Source organism: Sylvia atricapilla, chromosome 8, assembly GCF_009819655.1.
Source record: "Sylvia atricapilla isolate bSylAtr1 chromosome 8, bSylAtr1.pri, whole genome shotgun sequence".
Lineage (NCBI taxonomy): Eukaryota > Metazoa > Chordata > Aves > Passeriformes > Sylviidae > Sylvia > Sylvia atricapilla.
Genome location: NC_089147.1, coordinates 15,917,315 through 15,936,305, shown reverse-complemented (window position 1 = coordinate 15,936,305; position 18,991 = coordinate 15,917,315). Strand labels below are relative to the sequence as shown.

The 18,991-nt window shown below is 35.2% G+C and overlaps 1 protein-coding gene across 3 annotated transcripts in view; it reads left to right on the top strand.

Annotated features, from left to right (window-relative positions):
- The window catches only part of IDE (insulin degrading enzyme), a 53,760-nt gene extending 34,794 nt beyond the window's left edge, over nt 1-18,966 (top strand). For all 3 annotated transcript variants that reach the window (XM_066323816.1, XM_066323815.1, XM_066323814.1), the window contains exons 16-25: nt 1,484-1,594; nt 2,857-2,977; nt 4,490-4,581; nt 5,672-5,783; nt 6,847-7,014; nt 9,747-10,019; nt 11,903-11,964; nt 13,313-13,385; nt 15,084-15,151; nt 16,306-18,966. In XM_066323816.1, the coding sequence (XP_066179913.1) occupies nt 1,484-1,594; nt 2,857-2,977; nt 4,490-4,581; nt 5,672-5,783; nt 6,847-7,014; nt 9,747-10,019; nt 11,903-11,964; nt 13,313-13,385; nt 15,084-15,151; nt 16,306-16,401 (1,176 nt within the window). In that variant the 3' untranslated portion in view covers nt 16,402-18,966. The remainder of the gene's footprint in view (nt 1-1,483; nt 1,595-2,856; nt 2,978-4,489; nt 4,582-5,671; nt 5,784-6,846; nt 7,015-9,746; nt 10,020-11,902; nt 11,965-13,312; nt 13,386-15,083; nt 15,152-16,305) is intronic.
- The last annotated feature ends 25 nt before the right edge of the window (nt 18,967-18,991 follow it).

The window sequence follows — 18,991 nt, the reverse complement described above, 5'->3', positions numbered from 1 at the left end:
GTTCTAAAGGGCTAACAATACTTGATAAATACTGGTATTGTGATAAATGCTTATTTCTTAATCAGCTTCTCCTATGAGATTTATGATAGGAAATTTTAGTGGTCTCTCTTTAAGTTTGGGTAAAAGCTTTTGTTAGCCACTTTTATATGCCAGAATGTGTTTTGAAATATCCTGCAGAAGTATTACTTTCCAAAGCATTTTAGTAGAAGAATGTACCATACACTGTCTTAACATTTTCTATATGAGAGAGTGCTGCATTTTTTTTAATCCAACACAAATCTAATTTCCTGGTTGCATTCACCTGACTAATTGCAAACATGGTTATCCTCAGTTTCAAAGCTTGCTGGTGTTTCTGTGATCAGGGTTAATGCCTTTTTAAAAAAGTGTGTAATTTCCTTCATTTTCAGTCAGTTAATTTAAATATTATTTGAGAATTTTTAGTATTATTTTCCATATTGTGGGAAGTTTTATAATTAATAAGTGTAACTTATTAATGACTATATAGTGATGCTTTGAGCAAGGACAGATGCTACTCTGAGAAGTCAGATTGTTGAGCACTTTGGGTCCCTATGCTAATTTAGGATACCAGCATTTGTCATAAATTCATTTATGATAATTTTTTCTTCAATTTCATTGTTCAGCTATGTTTCAGCAACTACAGAACAAAAAAATTCTTCCTGCTGAAAAGCAGGAATTCTGTATGTTGGTTTGTATTCTACAGTTTAGTTTTACTCCTAATTAAACTGTACAAATCCAATCAAATTCCTGGTTCAAGATACCAAATTTTGAAATTTTTCTCTGCAAAAAAAAAGACCTTTTAATGCCTTTTTTTGCCAGATAATTTTTCTGTAGCTTGATGAAATCATACAGTAGTTCTTAAGTTTTATGTTATTTTTAAATGAGCAAGTCAATTTCATTTATACTTTCAAAAATATGTATGATCAGGTCAATATATTGTTACAGTTCCAGGATGACTACCTTGATGTTTCAGCTCAGCAGCATCCTGGTTATAAAGTGTGCTTCTGTTTATAGCACCCCTTTTTTGTAGTTTTGCTTACTTGCACTTCAGTGTTCTTTGATCAACAACACAGATATGAATCAAGGGTAAAAGTAAATTGGAGAGAGTATTTTAGGAGGTTGTGAATCCAAACTTCATTACTAAAGTGAGAAACCTAGATTAAAACCATTTCAGTACTCCGTAATCATTAAAAATCTGTGTTCTGAGTACAGTTTACTCTCACCAACATGAAATTACAATAATTCTGTGCATTTAAAACTCCTGTCTGGATATGCAATATTATATTTATCAGTTAGTTACCTTTTCAAGGGTAAAGGGATTTAACTTAAGAATGATTAAATGTTCCATAATGGTGAGTTCCGTAAGTATTGAAAAGTGCATTGCTCATTGAATTGTACAAGACTTGGTGATGGCTTTATTATTTTATGTTCCACATTTAAAGCAACTTGTGCGCTTTTTCCATAGCTCTCCGTAAAAGGTTATAATGACAAGCAGCACATCTTGCTCAAGAAGATCATTGAGAAAATGGCTACTTTTGAGATCGATGAAAAGCGATTTGAAATTATCAAGGAAGCGGTAAGCTGCGTGAGAAATTCACATTTTGGAGTAACTGAAAATTGAATGCATTGACCTGATAGGAGATCTGAGGGCTGTCTATCCATGGAAATAAAGAGTGAAATTCTGGGTTAGTGGGACTTCAGATGCTTTTTTCTTTTTTGTGCCTATGAGTTCCTCGGAGTTGTGTATATAACATTCTTTGGTTAAAAGTAACTGGTCCTGGAATCTTTTTTTAGTCAGTCTTTCTTATGATGTATCAAGGAAGCACAGCTTGCTTTGGTAGGAGTAGAAATCTAAGTAGAGGGATGGAGGAGAAAATCCTAAATTTATATCCTGTTTTGCAATTTGGAAAGGCTTCAGTAGGACCTAGCCATAGAAGAAATGGGAAATGGATGAAAGGGGAAAGAAGTGTTGAAAAAGTTTACAGCATTTCTTTTCCCCAGATTTGTCTTGGCTCCTGGGATGTGCTCCTTTGGTGCAGAGGCAACCACGTGGTTTTTACATGCTGATTTCTAGAAGTTACATCAGCTAGGGAAATTGTAGTTTTTTTCTGCATGTCTGTGCCAAACAGATAAGGGAGATACCAACTTCTGGCATCTGTTTGCAGCAGATAGAAGGAGATACATCCTCAGCAACCTTAGGCTCACTGTTGGTCACTTATATGCCCTGAAATGAGTTTTTTCCTGCACTGTAAATGTTTCCAGCTTGCCAAAACTATTAGTTTGCACTTTCCAATTTCTCTATTAGAGGAGAATGGTTTTGCTTATTTTGTAAAAGTGCAGCTGGACTAGAAGGGAGTTTTTTTGCAGAAGCTCTCTGGTTCTTCTCTCAAACCTCCTTTTTCCATGCAAAACATACAGATAATTTTCCAGATGCTCCAGATTTTGTATCACTGAGTCAGCCATAGGAGTTGACAGGGAGAAAAATACATTTTCTGTTAGCAGTGTTCCCCCACCCCAGTCAGCCATCATAGAAAGCAAATTTCCTGGGTAGAGCAACTTGATCTAAGTTCTTGTTTAACTGAGGTAATTTAATTTCTAGGCATTAATCAACAAGTTTGATTTCATGCACATTTCAGCCATCTTAATGGTTTCTGCTGAATCCAAAGGCTCACATTATTACTAAGGTGATATATATAACACAATAAGAGTTCTAACAGGCAAGAGAATGTTCTCAGTATCTGAATTGTATCTTTTTGATACGAAGTTGAAAGTACAATGTTAATATGTTTAGAAGTCTGTTTCTGAATTTCTAACTTGAACATGATTATTTTGGTTTAGTACATGAGATCGCTTAACAACTTCAGGGCTGAACAGCCTCACCAGCATGCAATGTATTATCTCCGACTCCTGATGACAGAAGTTGCTTGGACCAAAGATGAATTAAAAGAAGCTCTAGATGGTAATGTTCTGCCACTTAATTTTTTTTTCTTATGTTACTTAACTATTGAGGGCACCTGTTTTGAATTCTGGTCACTATTCAAGGGAAGCCCCTGCAGTGTCAGGCCTGAGCTGATGCTGGTCATGCTGCACTTGCCCTCCAGTTTCAAGAAAGTAGAGTAGCTGATGGAAAAGGCCTCAAATGGCAAAACTTGCAGGTAAAAGTTCAGGCAAAACTTGACTAACTTTGGGGGTATATGAACCTGGATATGGTGAATCCAATACTTAATCAACATCAGTAAAATCATTTGGCTCTTGTTGACATCTTAGAGGCAGATTGGAGTGTATCTGCATTTTACTTCCCAATGTGCAATCTGTTTTGCGTTTACCATTATTGGGGAATCCTAACTTATGTTTCTCTAGATAATACTTTCTGTAGATAATTGCAACAATAATAAAGAACATTGAGGCTCTTAACACAAAGTAGGTGCTCCACTATATTTAAAGGAAGAAGATATTTCAAATTAAGAGATTCAAGTGATTTTTCAAGTCCAGATGGAGTGGGGTTCTGAGCAGCCAGCCTAGTGGAAGGTGTCCCTGCCCATGGCAGGGGTGTCAGAACATGATGATCTTTAAGGTCCCTTTCAACTCAAGCCATTCTGTGGTAATTCTATGTTTGTAGTAATATCTGAAGAACTTTTCCCTACCTATATTTTACTGTGTCATATTAAAAGTCTGTTCCTAGGACAGTTTGCAGAATGTCTTCTGATACTTTCTTAGAATACACTGACATTCTTTTGAAGAAGAATATCTGGCTTTTATATTTATTTGAGGGGTTCAATTCTGAACACATATCCATGAACACCTCATCCATCCATCCTTCCTCTTACTCCATTGATTCTATATGTTAAACTATATTTTGCATATATACGTATGAAAACTGCTTTGCAAGGACAAGCTGTGTAGAATGTGTGTGTATATGTTGTGTGTGTGTCCTCTAGCATGTATTGCCAAAATATTTTTCTTGTGTATCTTTGTTCCAAAGTTAATATCAAAGCACTATATTTGAGTTGAGGTTCTTTGTTTTAGTCTGGATGATAAATGCACAGGGTCTTTCCTCAGCATTGTAAACTACATGCTGCTTGTTTAGTAAGTAACTAAGGCCTTTCCTTGGAACACCACCTGAATGATTGCAAGTGTTTTCTCTGGAGAATGAGTGCTTGTTCAGCATGATTGGAAAGGCAGCTTCTTCTTCTTCTTTTTTTTTTTTTTTTTTTTTTTTTTTTTTTTTTTTTTTTTTAAATCTGGGTCAAGACAGCCTGTGAATTCTAAGTGAAATAAGCTATATGATGAGTACTGCTGTTTAGATCTGGAAGCATTCCAATCTTGCATTTTTAAGGAGAGATTCACTTCTTCATAATGACAAATTTCTCCTCGTCTGAGAAATGCACTGTATCTTAGGATGTCTTAGGCTTAGGTCCTTCGTAATTTAAAATGCATTTGAGTGATTTAACTGTCTAAATATCTATTGTAGATGTCACCCTTCCTCGTCTCAAGGCCTTCATAGCACAGCTGTTGTCACGGTTACACATCGAAGCTCTTCTCCATGGCAATATAACAAAACAGGTTGGTCTGATACTTTCTCAATAAAACATTTTTTATTTAAAAGCAGCATGAAAATGGAGCACTAGTTTAATCTTAGCAGATCTTGAAGCAGTTTTGCCAAATGCGATTTCATAATTTAACTTCATACTTTTTTTTATCTTTATAGGAGTAGGAGAGTGTCTTTTTTTCCACTTTAGCTTTATTAGGCTAAGTGCTGCCTCTATATTGTTCTTGGAAATGTAATAAAAACAACTTAGGATCTAAGTATTTAGAAGTCTAAGTTGCATATCATTACTGTGATCAAGCTGCAGAAGGAATGATGTGCTGTAGATCTTGCTTTTTTCAGTTGAAAGCTTTCAGAATAACTGAAAGAAGAATCAAGTATTCTTCCAAATTAAGTGGATTGTACATAGCTAAACAGGAAATGGTAGACCATAAAAAGCCAAGTGTCAGCTCTCAGGGGAGTAGGACTCAGAAAACATTTGTTTTTATCTTCCATTAAAATAGTATGAGTTTGTATTTGAATATGAAATCTTGGGAAATACTTGAATATGTATACCAGTAGAAATTCTTATATGCTTTAGCATTCTTTTATTGTAAGGCTTATTTACAATATTTTGTGTTAGAACAGCTCTGGGGTAGTTTACTAGCAGGAGCTGTTACAGACAGTGCTAGTGACTGCTGAATGTATGGAGGAGAAAATTAACTCATAAGAAAGGAAAAAATAAGATTGGAAGACTCATGTAGCATGGAGCGACAAACTTTTTTTTGCCGAGAATGTCTGTAAAGTACTTGCTAAAAAAATTATAAATAATTTTTCTTTCTTCTGACAGAAAAAATAAGAAATAGTCCCTTCTTCCATCTTTATTTCTACATGTTTCTATAAGAAAGTCAATTGCTTCAGGAAATAGATCCAAATGCCCAGATTTTTTTAGATTTCTATGATGATGCAGTTATGACAGAGAAGTGTTTTGTTTTTACAATATCTCTACTTTCTATTTCTGATTTTTTTTTCTCTCACAGCACTATCATTAATTGGAAAGTCTTACACTGCTGTTAAATATGGAATAATTAATGATCATTAAAAATCCTCTTACGTTTTCTTTCCCAGGCTGCATTAGGAATTACGCAGATGGTTGAGGACACTCTCATTGAGCATGCTCATACAAAACCCCTCCTTCCCAGTCAGCTAGTGAGGTACAGAGAAGTGCAGCTTCCTGACAGTAAGTTAAATTATTTATTTATGATATTTAAGGCACATTAGAGATTTTCCTAGCTAACAGCATTTTAAAATGTATGTTTTACTGTGTCGCTAGGAGTGCGTTTTGAAGTCAAACTTACTTCAAGTTATTTTAAACATAAAATTCAGAAATGTAGTTAGGGTGTGATTTTACTAATAAAATTATGTACTAATGCATGACCTTTCTAGGATATTTGACAATTAATTTGATTTCATTTTTAGTTTGTATGTGTAAATTGGACTTCTTGGGATGACTTAGACGATCTTTTGGTGTCTGCCAACCCAAAGCCCTTCCATGATCATAGGATTCTGCACTTCAGTTCTAAGTCACTTGTTACAATTTATGGAAATAAGACCCCTGTCCCACTCTCCGCTACACATAGTATTTACATTTGAATTAACACCATTCTTTGAGCATTTCTGAGTATTAATTGACTATTAAGAATTGCGTGTAATGACTCTGAAAAAATGAAAAGCTCTTACACAAATAACTTTTTTGTCTTACGCCAATTCTTTTGTTTTTGTAGTGCTTGTATGCTTTTACTTCCATGGTGAAAAAAGAGTTTTTCATAAGAGAGGAGGTTCAAGTTATTCCTAGTAGTGGTGACATATGTAGCTATGTAGACAAGATAAATTACCCATAGTTGATAGTCTGTAGAAGCAACCATGTACAAAAGAAGTTGTTGGTATTAAATGCTGAATTTTTTTTAAAGTTCATAATAATTTCTGGCAGATTGTCTTTAGAAACTGTTTACACAGTAGAGGCAATGCAGAATATCACTACAGTTCCAAAAATATTTGCTTGAAGCGAAGCAGCCAGTTTCAATTTACTTGCTGATATTTCCAAGTGGCAACATTTTGATGGTGAAATAATACATTCTTTTCTTGTCTCATGAAAGGTATGCTCTTAGTGGAAATTCTGGTTTAACAGTCCTAAACCACTTTTTATAATTCCATTCCACAGACGTTGGACCATCATCTTTTTCATTGTGGATAGTAAGAATGTACACTCTCATGAACGTCGATGTTTTAACTTTGTCTTTTAGGAGGTTGGTTTGTGTATCAACAGAGAAATGAAGTTCATAACAACTGTGGCATTGAAATATATTACCAGACAGACATGCAGAGCACTTCTGAGAATATGTTTTTGGAGCTCTTCTGTCAGATTATCTCGGAGCCGTGCTTCAATACCCTGCGCACCCAGGAGCAGTTGGGTGAGTTCTCAGTGTGTCTGTGTGCACACGAGCTGTCACAGTCACGCGCTCGCACGAGACTTGAGGAGGTGTTCTCTCCCTGCTTGGTGAATGCCATTTAAAGGGCACTTGGTAAATGTAAACCATCTTAACTGCTGATGACTCAAAGAAATTTTACTGTGCACAGAGTCTAAAAATAAGAACAAGCAGGCATGATTTTTAAGATGTCTGAAATATCTGAAATCAGCTCCAACTCAAAAAAGTGTGATCATTCTACAGAAAACTTCATATTGGAATTTACCAAAGGGAGATTGGATCAGTTCCCTAAATTTCTACATTTTCTTAAAGAATCAGTAATATGATGTTTCCTGCTTGTGATCCTACTTATAAGTGCACTTCATGATTCATAGGATCACAGAATCCTTTAGGCTGGAAAAGACATCTAAAATCACTGAGTCCAACTGTTAAATTATAAGCCCTATTTTAGAAATATTGCCGTGTGGATAATGGTAATAGGCCATGTTGGTGAAAACCTAAATACATTTCAGGCTTTTTAAGACTATACTTGTTCACCGTAAGTACAAATAATTGTTATCTGAACTGCATGAATTCCAAACAGAGTAAGGAGGAGAGACAGAGACTTTGTCTGACAGCTCACATGATTGAAATACTGGTGAGGAGGAGTAAGGTTTTCCAAAGGTGAGAAGCAGACAAATATTTCAGTGCGATAACTGCCAGGGATGTCAGGCAAGATTAGGCTTTTCATGAGCAACTGGCAGAACCAACCATACAATATTCATCAGAGGGACTTCAACTGTCTATATAGCTGCCGAAAATAGGATAGAACCCAGGTTATTTAACAGGTTTTTGAAGTGTGCTTCTGGCAGATTTTGTATAGAAGTTGGAAGTAACAGCTAAAGAGAGAGGAGGAAACTGAGGGAGAACTGGATGAATCCAGCACTTTGTAATTGATAAATAAATAAAAGAGCTCACGAGACATAGGAGGGGAGACAGTAGAAATACCATCAAAATCCACTAAATTTCATGGAATTGTTAGTAAGATTTCTGAGAAAGCCTAGGGAGAAAGAAGTTCAAGAATTAGAAGTTTGCTAAACAGTAGAAGTAGTAACAAGAATTCTTTTAATGAATGGTAAAGCAGTATGAGAAAATGGAGGAGAAAAGTTCTCAATGATGGAAAAAAAATCGGTGTTCAAGTAATTAAAATCAGAATGTTCAAATCATCAGAAAATTCAGGATGGCTTAGTTAGTTTTCTCTTAAAATGTCACTGTGGCCAGATGGCTTCAAGGATAAACACTGGTGATCAAAGTTCATGTCTTACCTTTGAACAGGAAAATAACAGATGAATCAGATTTAATTAGAAGCTTTTAAAAAGTTCCAAGTGTGGTGAACTCTGCATTCTATTCCAAAGAATGAAATTAGGAAATCCTGGAATTAGAGCTCCTATAGTGAAAAATTTGTGCATCTTAAGGTGTTGGAAAGATAGACTCAGCTTTAGGCTACATGTTTCCTTAAAAAAAAAAGACAGAAAGAGAAAAAGCAGGGAAATTATAGATCAGTCAGTTTAATTCTAATTCCAGGAAAAAGTGGAATAAATTTTCAAGCTAGTTCTAAATTCACAGAAGGTAACTGATAGACACTTACTGAAGTACCTAGGTGGAAGAATTACACATTTGGGTACAGGACTTTGGAAGGTCATGACTGGAGAATAGAAAAAAGTTCATTTGGAAAAGTGTTCTACAGAGCTCTGCTGTGATCCAGTGTTCATGGTATATTCATCAAAATTCTAGATGATAGAAGAGTGAGGATACTCACTGAATCTTCAGATAATACTAATTTGGGAGAGGCTGTAAGTATGTGGGAAGATAGAGTTAGAATTTAAAATTAGTTTGACATTTTGGAAACATGACTTGAATGAAGATAAGATGCAATTTGTTAGGAACAGTTTGGCAGGAACAACCAATGGCGCAGATACAAGCCAGGAAGCAACTGGCTAGGTAGCAATTTTGTAGAAAACTCTGCAGGCTACAGTGGATCAGAAGTAGGACATAAATCAGCAGTGTCATGCTGCTGTGTAAAATGCTAGGATATATAAATGGAAGTGTTCAAGATGCACTCCCAGTAATATTCCTAAATTGTTCAGATAAAAACTCTGAAATACTGTTACCAGTTTTAACATGAGCATTGTGAAACTCTAGAAAAACGACAAAACAACATTTAAAAGACTGAAATGTGATAGATTTGTTATTAAAAGGGTAGAGGAAGACTGAAGAAAGGATTAGTTGTTCAGATTAGAAAATCCTGCCACAAAAACGAAGAGAATAATACTTTTTCCCTTAACTGATAAAATGGGAAGTAGTGGTCTTACATTGCAGCAAAGAGAATTCAGATTAGACATTATGAAAAAATAACAAGTTTCTAATGTTGAGTCTAATGAAGCACTAGAGTACAGCGTCATTTCTGGTAACCTGATCCTGATGACAGAATTGCTTTTGTTTTATTTTAATGTGCCTCATCTCCTCCTTGCTCCTTCCCTAAACTGATATTGACCTCAGTGAAATACAGATGTTCTAAAAAAATTCAGTCACACGTTTTGAAAACCTGCATTATTTTATTTATTACACAGAATTAAGTTAGCATAGTATTGCATTCTGGCCAAACATGCCGCGTTTGGCAAATTCAGTGCTACGACAAAGGATTTCTTTTAATTTGTGGCTGTTCTTGTTGTGCCAAGGTTACATTGTGTTCAGTGGCCCACGTCGGGCTAATGGCATCCAAGGACTGCGATTTATTATCCAATCTGAAAAGCCGCCACACTATTTAGAGAGCAGAGTTGAAGCGTTCTTAAAAACCATGGAGAAGTGCATAGAAGACATGACAGAAGAGGCCTTCCAAAAACACATCCAAGCTTTAGCAATTCGTCGTCTAGACAAACCAAAGAAGCTGTCTGCGGAATGTGCTAAATACTGGGGAGAAATCATTTCCCAGCAGTATAACTTTGACAGAGGTAAGACAAATGGTAATTCCTTTAGAACTGAATGCTGTAGTTTGGCTGCATTTGTGACTGTTGAGTGTCATATTCATTTGGGAACAACTTAAACTTTTACATAGCCTATACATAATTTACTGTCTCTTTCCCTGAGATGCAGTCAGATTCACACTGGCATTCCTGACAGTGAACACGTTTATATGAACCCTATTTCTCTTTGCATTGTGCAGTTGTTTTGAGGAAGTGCTAGCAGAGGCAACAGCAGGTATCTTAACTAATGTGCAGTCTGTCTCAGCTTAGAGTGGATTTGAAGAAATACTAATTTTTTTGCGTGGTTTTCATCTATGGTGCTTTGAAGGTTATAGGTTCGTAGGAGACAAAATGAGATCCAGCTTCTAGTTTTATTACTGAAAATGGACTGGCAGTTATTTACTGTGTGGTCCTACGTAATATTTAAATTGCATTTTTTAAAATACTTTTCGAATGCATTTCAAAATTTTTTAAAATTAGAGATACGTCACTAATACAGTTAGACACATTAGTAATACAGACTCTAACATTAAAAAAAAAAAAGTTTAGGTACAGATCAGTTTTTTCTGACATTTTCATGTCTCGACTCTTAGTAATTTTCTGTCTTCATGCATAATATGCTTCCTCCATAAAACTCATTCTGTATTCTGGGACTTCTCTTCTGCTTTATGTACGATGTATTGGCTTTCCATGATAGCAAATACAGTCTTGCTTCATGATGACTCACTGAGCTGTTTAATAATGAAGAGTTTTGACTTGTCTTCTAGCTTGGTCTAGAGAGAATAAGAGCTATTTATGAGGTTTCATGCCTGAGCGTAAGAAGTGGCATGGAAACTTATCACTTCAAGTACTTTTTATTTGTGTGATGAAATAGTCTGATTTTTCTCTGCCTTAAGTGGTTCTGTTTATTCCATAATTGGATCAATATTATCTCTCTGGAATTTCTTACTGCTAAGTGTGGCCCTATTTTTCATATCTAAAACCCACTTATTATTTCCCTTGACTTTTATATCTTTAATTCCCCTCTGCCCACTAGTAATTTTATGTCATTAATGGTTTTAATATGACTAGAATTGTCAAAATCAGAAATTCATATTCCAGCTTTAAGTAGTGGAAGGATTTTTTTGTTTGTACATTTTTAATATTACTACTTTTACTGTTTTCTCCCAAATTGTACCTAGTTTTCCAAGCTGGATTGTTGGTTTTTTATTTCATCCCTATGGAAATTCTATTATTTACTGTCTGCATTGCAGGCTTGTACACTGCCTGTTCTCTTGCACGTGTTTCTTCCTTGATCTTCTTGCTAATCCTAAGAAAAGGAAGCACGCCTACAAGAAACCTTTCTGCTTTAACAGCAGTGATATTAGGTGATTAGTCCATGACAATTTAATTAATATGAAGGAACGTAGCAACTGAAACACATTGTCCCCAGATAGGCGTGACTACTTCTTAAGGGGTATGTAGGCACCATTCCTTAACATTTCTGTAAAAGTGTGTCCTACCATCCTGTTTCATAACTCTGAATAAAAGCCATCTATAACCAATCTGCATTAGAAATGTGTAATTGATTTGAAGATAATATACAAGAGTAGGCCTATCTACTGAATATCCCAGGGTGCAATCAGTATTCTTCAAATGTGCATTTTTTAGTAAGTCAAATCAAATAGACTTATTGAAGTATAATTTTCTGCCAAGGTTCTACTGACACTTTTAGTGAAGCAAGTATTAACTTGAAATATAACAATGAAAAGCATTTAATTTGCAGTCAATTACAGTATCTGAGTTTGAAAGGAGTATACTTTGTATAAGCAGTGTGCTAATAACCAGCTGTGATCTGCAGACTTACTCTAATTTGTACTATTGTTGTGCAGATAACATTGAAGTGGCTTATCTAAAGACCCTGACCAAGGATGACATTATACAGTTCTACAAGGTAAGTTACTCATGCAGCTAAAAATGTTACTTAGAATGAGATGAAGGTACAACTGAATCTTAATTGTACATGCTCTGAAGGGATATATTCACACCCGTTTTAGGTAGATGATAAAATGGGTGCAGGTAACTTTTATTTCCTGAATATTACTTAGTTTAATAGCAACTGTAAAAATTGCACAGAATGATAGGCTTTTGTTGTGGTTTTTCCTTGCTGACTCTTCTTGTTTCATTTATCTTTTCTTTATGGATATAAAATGTGCTGCTCTATGACCAAGCCTGGCCAAAATTGCATATTTGTTCTTTTATCTTTTTCTTCAACCAGTCAGTGATTCAGCTTATTTAATGGGCATGAACTGTGAATGAAACAGATATTTTTAAAACTTTGTTCACTGTAAATCAGTAGGGTCTATGGCTAGGCAGAGTAAAGGAACAGCATAATGATGCAGTAATTGTACATTTTTAACTCAAATGGATATCCAATATAAGTGATCGAAATGTGTCCCTGTCCTGTCCCTGTCACCCCAACCAGTGTAAAAAAAAATTGGGTGTCATTCTTTCTGTTTTGTGATGTGTAATAGACGATGGTTGTTCCCTATATTGCTAAGTGCTCATGGAGCTTTATTACTTATGGAGCAGCTGGTCGCTCAGGGAGTTCTTTGGAAAGTAAGATCAACTTAATGTCTTCAGAATGTATTATTGGATGAAAAAATTTCTACCCATGAAGAAGCATGGCATGTGTGTGTCTGTCTTCTTTTTTCCTCTCTTGGGCAGTGGGGGTTGTTTACTTTTACTTTTAATAGTCCAATAGCATATGTGAAGTTAGGCAGCAAATACAAAGTTAGTAAAAGGAAATTCAGTACTTGTTGTTTAATAAATGGTAACTTGAACAAGTATGCATTCTCTGCGTTAGTAGGAATCTATACTATTTTGTTTACACCAATGCTCAATACATGATTATCCAGCATTCCAGAGCAGAAATAACAGGCTGGATTGGTGAGATAGTCCAGCTGAATTTAATGATTGTGTGCTTCCAGAAGGCTGCTAGGGATTGAAAATTCTGCAGAAATTTTAGGTTGCATTCCTGATACTATGATAGTTTATGGCTGAATTTCTATTACTTACGGTTTTTCAGAGTTCCAAGCAGGACATGAGCTGCTTAACTTGATTGTGAAATAATTCAGGAATACTGTATAGATGACTTTTAATAATATTTGAAGGCACATTCCAAAATTCATCCCTCATTTTAAGGCTTAAATTAAAATTTAAATGCTCTCATCCTTTTTACTATTTTACAATGGCTAAAAAATACTTTCTACACCTGAAGGACTGGCTATTTTTTACTGTAGGTGCTGTTGGCAATAGATGCTCCCAGAAGACACAAGGTATCAGTACATGTCCTTGCAAGGGAAATGGAATCTTGTAAGTATTGTGCTGAATATAATATTTAATCAATTCCTGGTCCAGCAAGTCATAGTTACAGATAGCTGTGTTATGTCATACAAATCCACTGTAAGAAAAACTCAGCTTTGGAGATGATACACCTTTCAGAGGAAGAAGGTGTTTTTTTTTCTAGATTTGCTTCACATAAGTGCTTCAGATTTTTTGTTGATTTTTTAGACAAGTTTTTCAGCTTATCAATCTTCTGAAGTACATTGATAATAAAACAATGTGTCCTAAAATATCACTTCCATTTTTAACAAGATATTTTAAAACAAACATTAAGCTTTGTAGTAGTCTTACTATAGACTAGTGGAAAAAACCCCCAACCAACCCAAAATTAGAATTTGCAGTTATCAATGCAGTGTGAGCATTTTTTTGCCAGACAAGCAAATGAAAGTCCACAATGGTATTCAAGCACCCTCAAAGGCGAAAACAAACAAAACCCAAAACCTCTGGGAATGTCAAACATTTTATTCAAACATAAGTAGGTCAACTTTTATTTAGGTTTTATTTTGAAGTAATATAGATTGGTTGTGCATTCTAAACTGTATTGTTCCATTTTGGAATTCAAGAAGGAAAAGGCTAGAAGTCTTTCTGGTTAATATGAATAAACAGAGGAAAAACTTCTAAGGTTTTATTTGTAAATCTTTCACCATTCTATACTGGACTTAAGTTCCAGCATCCATTTGTTTGCAAAGTCAAAAATACAAAAGGCTTGTCTGCAGCACAGAGAGAAGCAGATATTGCATGCATGTCATGAAACTCGCCTCTGCCTCAGAAGGATTGATTTTTGTTGTAGCGTAGAAATTGCAGCTTTGCAGCTGAGTAAGGAAGACTTGCTTCAAAGCACCTTTCTGGTTTTCATGACTGGTAATTGCTAAATAGAAATACTCCTTAAACCTTTCATATCTAGAGAAGACTTGTTGATTTGTAGTAACTGTATTGCCAGATCTAGTATTATTTGCTTGGAATGGTATCTTCCCAAGACAAGGGTGAGCTTGCAAGACAACCTAACAAGTGATTACTTACAGAAATTATAACAAGTCCTAAAACAGCTCCCCAGTCCTAAATCTTTTAATCTGGCATTTGGCCTCGCTTATGCCATGGGGGAAAAAAAAAAAAAGATACTAGAAATGCAAAAATAAGTTTTGGGGTAATTGGAGTAGGACGTGCATGGTGATAGGCAGGGAATACTTGAGTTTGCTGTCCAGATTTTTGGTACCTTTAGAAACCTCCACACTTCTGTAGATGTGTCCTCATCAAATGATGTGCTGTTCTTGCATTGCTCTTGTGTGTACCACTGGTGTTTGCTACTGTTCTCGTAGCAATTTTAAGAAGCAATTTTAAGTATTGATTGATCAACAGGTTAGTAGTTTTTATTTCTACATTCTCTTTATGTGTAAGTAAAATGAATAAAAGCCACTGCCTCAGCTCATGTTTTCAGATAAAATAATGGATTAGTATCTCTATTTCTAAAGACAGATGTGGAATATAAAAGTAAAATGTTTATAAAACCTTATTTAGTGTTATTTTAAAATTTAAATATTTAAAATTTTAAATGATTAAAGAGAAGTGTTTTATTTAGATACCTGTCTTATTAGAGAAAACAGTTCATCAGTTATGTAAAAGATAGTAATTAAATCATGATCCCAAATTAATTTTGCTGATGTTAAATAGGCCCTGTTGTTGGAGAATTTCCATGCCAAAATGATGTGAACCTGGCACCAGCACCACCACTACCACAGGTAAAAAGAAACAACACAAAAAAATCCTAGTCTGCATTCTTAATCTAGAGGTTTTGTGTCATTAAATACGAGTTTATAGGGAGAAACAGACCTTTGGAAATTCCTGCTGTCATGGGGCTGATGTTTTATCTCTTTTATACATGCATTTTTGTCCTCACTAACAATGGGGATTTTCCTGATTTTTCTTTTTATCAATTTGTCCATTTGCCTCTGTTCTTTTTAGTTATCTGAAATGAAAGCTATTGGTAGTAGTAAACTGCACTGGGTATCTGCAGTGTGGAGTAAATACCGATGACTGTTGTTGGAAAGTACTGATTCTGTATGATCAGATAAATCAGGTGTCAAGAGAGAGATGCATATGCATCAACAATGGTTTAAAAAACCCCAAGTAACCCACCAACCCCAAAGTAAGAACAAAACCAACTACTTGGTCATTATCTTAAAGCTTAAAATATTAACGTACAGTTCTGTCAGTGTGTTTAGTTGTGGAGAAAACAATTTGGCAAATTCTATTCATACAAGTATTACAGATTTCACTGTGATTAGATAGGACAGCACTGGGCCCTTACTGGGCCTTCAAGAATTTTCTTGAAGGATGGCAGTGTTTGTCTCAACAGGTGATTAACTTTTCACAGTGTGGTAGGTCTGTGTTCTTCATCAAACCTTACAGGTGAAATAACTGCCTTTAGAATGGGTAGAAATTTCTGCATGAACAGTACAGAGATATATTAGCCATTATAAAGAAAGAAGAAGCTTACTTTGTTACTGCATGTAAAAATAATAGTACATAGAATAGCTGTTGTGCTTATGATCTTACTCTGATATTCAAAGGACAGGTGGGGTGCTCTGAAGTAGAATGAAAATTAAAAGGTCAGCTCTGCTTTTATTGGAGATTCTGACATTATTAGCAATGCAGTTACTGCATTATATCTGTTTGAAGTGATGTAAATATGAAACCGGTTGTTTCATAAGAAATAACATTGCATTTTGGAGGTTCCTGTAATAATGAAGTATGAATCACTAATATTGTAGAAAAGAGCAAGACAGGTTTATTTATATGTAGCTGTAGCAACAGTTAAAATGAAAAGCAAGGCATTTGTCACTTTTCTGATTGAAGATACTGAGCAGACTTTCTTGCATGCACTTCTTTGCAGCCAAGTGTGATTGAAAATATGACAGAATTCAAGCGCAGTCTGCCGCTCTTCCCACTGGTGAAACCACATATCAATTTCATGGCTGCAAAACTGTGAAGAACCCCAATGGATGAAGAAATGCAAATGATCAGTGCTGACATGGTTTCAGGGGACTTTGCGATGAACAAAATTATTAAAGATCATTGGGATAAATGGTTCTGTTCATTATGAAAGTCCCAAATTCCTTCTTGGTTCATTTGACATTAGCTCTGTGTTAGGGATAGAGAGTATATAAAAATCAGTTGTGGTCATGTGTCATTTATATTACAGACAACCTGTTAAAAACCAAAATCAACTGAAACAATAATAATAAAAAACTTGTAGATGCAGTATATTTTTAAAATAACATATTCCCTTCAGATTTTCATTTTGATGAAATAACCCTCCAGAGCAAACAAAGTTGCTTGAAATGTGCTTGTTACTCCTGAAAAACACCATTTAGTATCCCAATAATTATTTTATTGGGAATTGGAGGGGGTGAGATAAGTAAGTCCTTTTTGGGATGGGGTCAACGATTTTTCTTAAAAATAGAGACTTTCACATTTTTTTGAAGTGACATGTTGAATGATACTTTTTTAATTGATCCTTAGTGTAACCAACATATTTTCTATTTAAGTTTTATGAAGACCAGTGGGGCTGAATAAAAGGAAATTTGACAACACAGTAATAGGTGAGGGAATTGTCTTGATGAGAATAATTGAAGATAAGGGCATGATTTTAATCTTTCTATACAAATTGGGGGACATTTTATATTAAAACTAGTAAAATGCTGGAAACACTGTATTAGTGAGTCTTATTTTTGTCACCAAAAATGTTGTCCCAGTCTCTTGATACTGTCAACATCCTGTTCAGTTTTACAGCATTACTGTGAACTGTCCATTTGGTATATCAAATACTTTATTTGGTGTCATTTTTTGTTTTCAGTTGCATAAATGCTAATGGAGAACTCAGTCTGTTTTGCCTCACCGGTTCTGTTGGGTCTCAGTCCAGCAAAGCACTCCTTAGTGCAAATAACTAAACACACACTAGTTCTTTACTCAAGAACAGGTGCATGTCAAATAGGGGCTCTCTAATGAGTCAGGTGCATCATTGTTTTGATACGTGGGCTCCTTCTTGTCCTTCAGGAAGGTGTTTGGGACTGTGCAGTGCTGAGGTAGCAGTGCTACAGCATGGCCGGTGCTTCAGGTTACATCACAAAGGGTTTGCTCCTGCTTCTGGGAAGAAGGCTGTGCAGAACTCAGAAGGATCAGTAACTATGCTGATGATAATGTTTATATATATATAGATATATATATATTCCATAATGTAGTAAAATGATAAAACAATATAAGGTGTCTCATTCTCACCAACTTTACTGACTTCAGCGGAGTGGTCTTGTGCATGGGACAGGACCCAAACAGGAAAAGGCAAGGAGCATTAAGTTCTACCTCTGTAATACATAAGAGATGGCACTAACTCAGACAGGAGAGGATATGTAAAGCACTGAAGATATTAAAATCTGCTCATCAGAGGTGTTAGTGAGAATTTGCTTCTTACTAAAAGAGCCTGAAAGTAATGCCCTGATGTGACTGGCATTTGTGTGAAACATCAGAATCCTGGTATAGTCAATAGGGCTATTCTGTGATTGAATCAATGTTGGTTCTTACATAGGCTCTGAGGCCAAATTAAATGAATGCTTGACAGGGCAAGGGCCTTAAGTTGGGTTTATTTGAGAGTCTCATCTAACTGAATAAATATGGTGCATTTAAAAGTTGTTTTAAAGGTTAATGGTACATGTTTCAGTATCTTTTTAATAAATTTGATGAGGGTTTGTGATGTAACCTGTGGCCAAGGAAGGCCACTAGCATCATTTTTAGCCTGATGAAGAGGAAAAAAAATTAAATGCAGTCTAAACAAAACCAGACAAGATGTCTATGCTGATATTATTCATGGATTCTTCACATGAAGCTTTTTGCCCTCTTGCATTTCACTTTTGTTTATAGTTTTCCTTTAGTAAAAGTATTTGTATTATATATATTAAAAGTTTTGACAACATATTATAAAACTATATTTTTTGGGATTTAGTATTTAAACATGCCACTCTTATGGTGAGTACAATGAAATGGCTCCTATTGTGTGTAAAGTATATATATATTCATGGAAATACTATCAACTTTTAACAGATTATATAAATAAATTGGGATAGCAGTGTATCTAACACAAGCTCACAGATCATGTTTTCCAGAGGGAAAAATGTATACCTTCAAAGTTCTGTGACTGGATGTGGAAGCCCATGTAGTTTTCCAACAACTCTTAATTGCTTTTAAGTGTTCTCCAGCATTTTACAGTTTCTGAGTTTGATATAGCAGTAAATTTTGATAAACTCAGGCATACTAATGGGTTCATTTTAATGGATCCAAAGCTGCAGTGTCTACAAGCAATAAAGAACTACCTAGAATACACTGTAATTCAATTTTAGTGCTTGTTAATTAGTTTATGTAAGAAAACATAAATTATTATTACATAACTGTAATTTTTGCAAGTGCTATTTTAAGCAGTTGATGTGGAATTGGGTGCATGTGACACAGCCAGTATGACAGAGTGCTAGAGTTATTCTGTTTACAATAAACAATCTGAATTTAATGTTTGGAGTTCTTAATTTGTTTCA